Source organism: Empidonax traillii, unplaced genomic scaffold (assembly GCF_003031625.1).
Source record: "Empidonax traillii isolate 1590-97213 ecotype Southwest subspecies unplaced genomic scaffold, ASM303162v1 scaffold1197:size200652, whole genome shotgun sequence".
NCBI classification, from domain to species: Eukaryota; Metazoa; Chordata; class Aves; order Passeriformes; family Tyrannidae; genus Empidonax; species Empidonax traillii.
In genome coordinates, this window is record NW_020956390.1 from 151,346 (window position 1) to 156,675 (window position 5,330).

Genomic DNA, 5,330 nt, shown 5'->3' on the forward strand with positions numbered 1-5,330 from the left:
ATCTCCATGATGACCATCAGCCTATCCAAGGGCAGCACAACCAGGATCAGAGCCAGGACAGGAGCCAGCAGGATCCACACGATCCTCACGGGCCCCAAAATGCTGCCCCAGGAGGGAGCTCCAGCCCCAGAGCTGCTGTGCCTGGGCAGAGCAGGAGCCACGTGAGAGCCTGGCAGGAGAGGCCAAGCCTGGCTGTGGCAGGACCAGAGGCTCAACGACAAAGCCGCTTGTCTGGGAACAGGCGTGGAGATTTGCTCCTTGCCTGGATACTTCAAAGGGCTTAAATCCCAGTAAATAAGCATGACTGTGCAAGAAGAAAGCAACTGGAATCAAAGACCTGATTGTGCTCTAGCAGCCTGTCCTGGGAGCTTTCCTACAGCAGAGGAGATGAGGGAGAAGTGGGTTTTTCACCCTCTGCCACAGCCTCAGTGACAAACCCTCCTGAATCGGAGCCAGCTGGAGCCACAGCTCCAGCCCACGGCGGGGAGCGCTGGGAGAAGGGAGAGCAGCTTCCCAATGAGGTGCTTGTGCTGTGCCCACAGAGCTCATAAAAAGGGATTAGCATGTTAACCACGTAATTAAACATGAAAAACTTCGCGGGCGTCTTCAAAGGCAGGCAGCAAACCCCAGAGGTCACACTGCAGCCTCGCTGTGCAGCTGCTCTCGTTGGGAGGGCTCCTCCCAGGCACTGCACTGCTCCCAGCTGCTGGAATTGTCTTCCCACAAACTGCCAAGGCTTCATTTCTCTGCCTCATGTCGAGCCCACAAGTGGATTTCACTCCAAATCCACCTGCCCTGGAGTTCCTCACACCAGACAGGATGGGACAGGGGGTTCCATCCTTGGCCAGCCTTCCCTGAGGTGTCCAACACCTCCCCCGAGGGGGTCCAGACCCACAGGATCAGCTCTTGTTTCAGCCCCTTGGGAGCAGTTGCAGCCCCCAGTGCAGGCACAAATAGGGATTTACAGCCCCTGGAAGGGCTGGTCGTGCCAGGAACAGCCCAAACCTGTGCTGATCATTTCTGGGTAAAGCATCCCCCTGCCTCTGCTCCCAGGCTCCAGAGGTGCTGGGAATTTGCGCTGCCATTTCCAGAAGCACTTCCCACCAGCTCTGCCACCCGTCATTGTGAGTGCCTCTATCCTAGGACCCACGATGCCTCTTCCCTTAGTGCCACCAACTCCAGACCTGGCCTTGGACACTTCCAGGGATCCAGGGGCAGCCACAGCTTCTCTGGGCAACCTGGGCCAGGGCCTCCCCACCCTCACAGCCAAAAATTCCTTCCCAATCTCCCATCTAACCCTTCCCTCTGGCAGTGGGAAGCCAATCCCTGTGTCCTGTCCCTCCATCCCATGTCCAAAGCCGGGGTGTGCCAGAACCACGCTGGAGGGAAGAGGAAAAGCTTAAAAGCTTCCCCAAACTCATCCTCCCAAAGGAGGGAGTGGATGCTGTGCACAGACACTGCCTGTGGATCGAGGGCAAACCCTTGGAGGAAAGCAGGCTCTGGGAGGAAGACACGGAATTAACGGAGCAGAAGCCCCCAGGCTGGAGGACAGATGTGTCCCCAGGTGTGGTGGTGACACCTCCAGCACAGCCCCCCTGGATCATCCTCAGGCACAGCCCGGCCCCAGAGCCACCTGCAGACATCACTTGCCCTCAATCCTCTGCTTTATCTTCCTGGGATGCTTCTCCAACAGGCAGAGCATCCACGTGCTGCTCCGCTCCGAGACGGAGCTGCGCATTTTTAGCCTGTTGTGACAGTTTTGGCAGCAGAGCTGATGGGGTTTGGTTGGTTGTTTGGGTTTGGGTTTGTTTGGTTTTTTTCCCTACGTCCTGAATTTCTTTCTGCAGCAAACAAGGGGGAAGGTGCTGATTTACCTCATTAAAGGAATCTTCAAAGGCTGCCCTGCACCTCCGACAGATTCCCAACCCCCCGCAGCAGCGCAAAAACAGGAATGCTGAATTATTTAAGTGTCTCTACCTGCACTCCCCCCCCCCACCAGTGTTGCCAACTCAACTTCTGCCAGGAAAGACGCTTCCCAGCACGGAGGATCAGGTGTAAGAAGAAAGGCAGGGAGGCTGGGAATGCTCCCGAGGGAGGGAGAGCCGGGCAGGGCTGCCTGGACATGCTGGTGCCACCGCAGGGGAGGGCAGGCAAGCTCATGCACGGGTTAGTGTCACAGCCAGGCCCCATCACCCCCACAGAGAGTACCTTGGAATAACCTACTTGGAATTCTCAAATGCAGATAGGTCTTCTGCCCTGGGCTTGAGGCTAAACCAGCAAAATAAAAGGAACAACAACAACAACAACAAAGAGTGATCCTGTGTGGTGGGAGCCAGGGCACAGCTGAGCACTCTGTGCCTGCCCCGAGCTCTGGAGACGCTCAGCAGCTCCCAGGTGAGGGTTGGGGCTATGGAAGGGTTGCTGAACTGCCATCCCATTCCCTGTGCCTCGTGTCTTCCTTCCCTTCACAGTGGCAAAGACAAAAGCCCTGCTGACCCCCCAGGGCCAGGAACAGAGGGAGGCTGTAATTCCACTCTGATGTGCTCCACTAATAGACTGTTATTTGGGAACCTTTGCTCCTGTGCTGAGATGCATTAGCTGGGCACGGCCTGAGCTCCCCCCGGCAGGGAGGGGACAGGACGAGGCTCCAGCTTCAAAAGGAAGGCAGGGTGACAGCACCATGACAGCCCTGACAGCCACGGGAATGATTGCCCAGCCACCCTCTTTAAGGGAGACAAATGGGACCATCAGCTCTCTATGAACTGCTCTCTGTCAGAAGTGAAAATTTAGCAGCTTCTGTTTAAACCAAGGACTCAGAACACAGAGACAAATCCTACCCAAACCTACTGGGAGCAGAAACGCCTTCGGATTCTAAAATGACAAAAGGGGCTGTGAAGATTTTTATATTCTCTGCTCTGGTGTGACAGGAACCTGAATAGCTCCGGGCCAGCACGAGGAAAACGGAGAGTGAGCCCTGCTAGATTCATTTTCCTGCCCCAATTCAGTGATCACAAACTCTCAGCCATGAAAGTCAGCAAGAACTGGTATTTCCAAATCCTTTCAGACAGAACTCCTGGTTGGGAGTAAGTAAAGGGAGAAGGATTTGTTTTTACAGCCTGGAGTTGTTACCACAGCCTGCATCCCGTGCCACATGGATTTTCCAATCCCTCCCAAGGACAGAAAGCCAGCCAGGAAAAGCTTTTGCAGGGGAAAAGCCTTTGCAGGTGAGTGGGGCTGACCACCACATCCCACCAAACCCACCAGGGGTGTGTCCCCAGCCCCTCACCACAGAGCCCACCTGGAAGAGCCAAAGGAAAAAGATGGGATGTAGGAATAAAGGAGGGGGGTTTGTTGGGAGCCTTCAGGTGTGACCCCCGGGCCAGCAGACCCAGCCCAGCCTAAATTTTTGGCTGAAGTGCCTCATTTGGGGAGGCAGGTCCCCAGCACGGGGGCAGAGGTGTCAGCCCTGCCAGCACAGGCTTTGTGTTAGTGACTGAAGCTGCACTGCAGGTTCCTCAAGAGACACTAAAAGAGAGGCCGAGCTTTTGGCTTTTCCCCCAGAGAGCCCGCGGGTCAGCAGTGGTTTTGCCCTCATTATCCTGCAAGCTCGAAGCTCGTAGGGAATGAGCTGCAACAGGCACAGAGGGCTTTTCCTGTTCACTGGGGGAGCAGAAACCTTCCAACAACATCCCTGCACAGGGTCAGCAAGACCTCCAGCCCTGGAGACCTTCCCATCCCTCCCCACAGCGCTGCAGAGACCAGGCTGGGTCGGGACCACCAGCAGCCGGAATTCTCTGTCCGAAGCTAAACGGCTGGGGAAGGACACCTAGATCCAACAGTTTTATTACCACAAGCATACCAAAGCTAACCCACAGGGCAGGGTGGCTGGGGGGGTTGTTTTTAAGGGGTTTCATCAGGGGAGATACAAACTGGAGCCCTCGGATACCTTTTTAATAGTGTTGTGCTTGCTGTTGCCTCTGCTGGCGTTCTCGTTGTGCAATATATCCAGAGCTGTCTCCCTCTCCTTGAGCTTCAGCGCCTCGATTTCTGTCTTCAGCTCGTTCAGCTGCTCCTGCAGGTGTTTGCTTTTCTCCATGTACTCCACCCTAACACACACAAACAGCCCCGGGTCAGTGCTGACCACACCACCTGATAACAGAATTGTAACGGAAACACCTTTTCTTTGTCGTTTCCAGCCCGTGGAACTGATAATATCAGTTTATAGCACACGGTGAACTACTGCAAGCAATTATTTGTTCCTTATTAAAGAAGTCCTAGACAGCCAACCCAACAATAAAACTGTAAATTGCGTTATTATACAAAATTAAACCCAAGCTGGAGCTGCTGGGTGGTATTTTAAGCCTCCTAATTTCCAAGTGAAGCTGCCCCACGACACAGGCTGACACCACACAGTGTTTAAGCAGTTACTCAGGAAAGCTCTTACTCCCCTGCACCCTCTCCCCAACCAGCTCCCCAACTCAAACCCACCAATCCTTCCAGTGAGGAAGGACCCTGATGTACCGACTTGTCATGTTTTAGAGGGATGCAGCTTGTAAACTGTGTGGGTGCAAGTGCTGTCCCCAAAATATCAGGTATCTGGTAGACACACAGCATCCCTGGGAGAGAGAAAGTCTCCCAAAAAACAGAAAGAAAGGGGGGGAAAAAACCCAACCCATTCCCAAGGACTCAGCCTGAACTGCCTTCCACGATGAAACGACGACTGGAAAAAAATCCCACCAGGAGCCTTGTAAGTGTGACTGAACCCCCCTGAGCCAGGTCTGAGGGACAGCAGAGCGACAGGAACCCTTGGCAGTGCCAGAATTCGTAGTGAGGTCTGTCTCAGCACCCAGGGAAAGGGAACAGCCCCGGAGAAGTCAGGAAAAGCATCCTATTGCTTTCAGCACTTGGCAGAGCCAGCTCTCCCTGCTTAGGAGAAGCAGGATGACCTAGTTAGGAACCTGGGTACAGAACCAGGAATTATCCTGTTATTTTCAGCTTCTATCTCTTTCCTTCTGGCTTTAGGAAAAGTTTTTAATCTCTGTCTCCAGCACAGAGGTCTGTGATTTCAGACAGGAGAGGGCACAGAGCAGAGGCAAAATAAAGCACCCTCTGGGATCCAGGGGTGTTTCATTCCAGCCCTGGGAAGTTGTGGCCGGAGTGGGATGGCAGAGCCCTCGCAGCTTTGATCTGTGACCCAATCGATGAACAAAGCACATTATTACTACAGAGATTAAAATCTGATCTGCTTTGATTTCTGCTCAATTGGTAATTTTGAAGGCTACACTCACACCCTCAGGAAAACACAAGATCAAAGCTCATAATCACATCCA

General features: G+C 53.8%; 1 protein-coding gene across 4 annotated transcripts in view; it reads right to left on the bottom strand.

The window, feature by feature from the left end:
* The window catches only part of NF2 (neurofibromin 2), a 47,288-nt gene that overhangs the window by 5,040 nt on the left and 36,918 nt on the right, over nucleotides 1-5,330 (bottom strand). For 3 of the 4 annotated variants that reach the window (XM_027905713.1, XM_027905710.1, XM_027905711.1), the window contains 2 exons: nucleotides 3,947-4,106; nucleotides 1,822-2,268 (listed from right to left, as the gene is read on the bottom strand). In XM_027905713.1, coding sequence (XP_027761514.1) covers nucleotides 2,233-2,268; nucleotides 3,947-4,106 — 196 coding nt within the window. In that variant the 3' untranslated portion in view covers nucleotides 1,822-2,232. Of the gene's footprint in view, nucleotides 1-1,821; nucleotides 2,269-3,946; nucleotides 4,107-5,330 lie in introns of those variants that run through there. The other variant, XM_027905712.1, reaches the window with a different exon arrangement.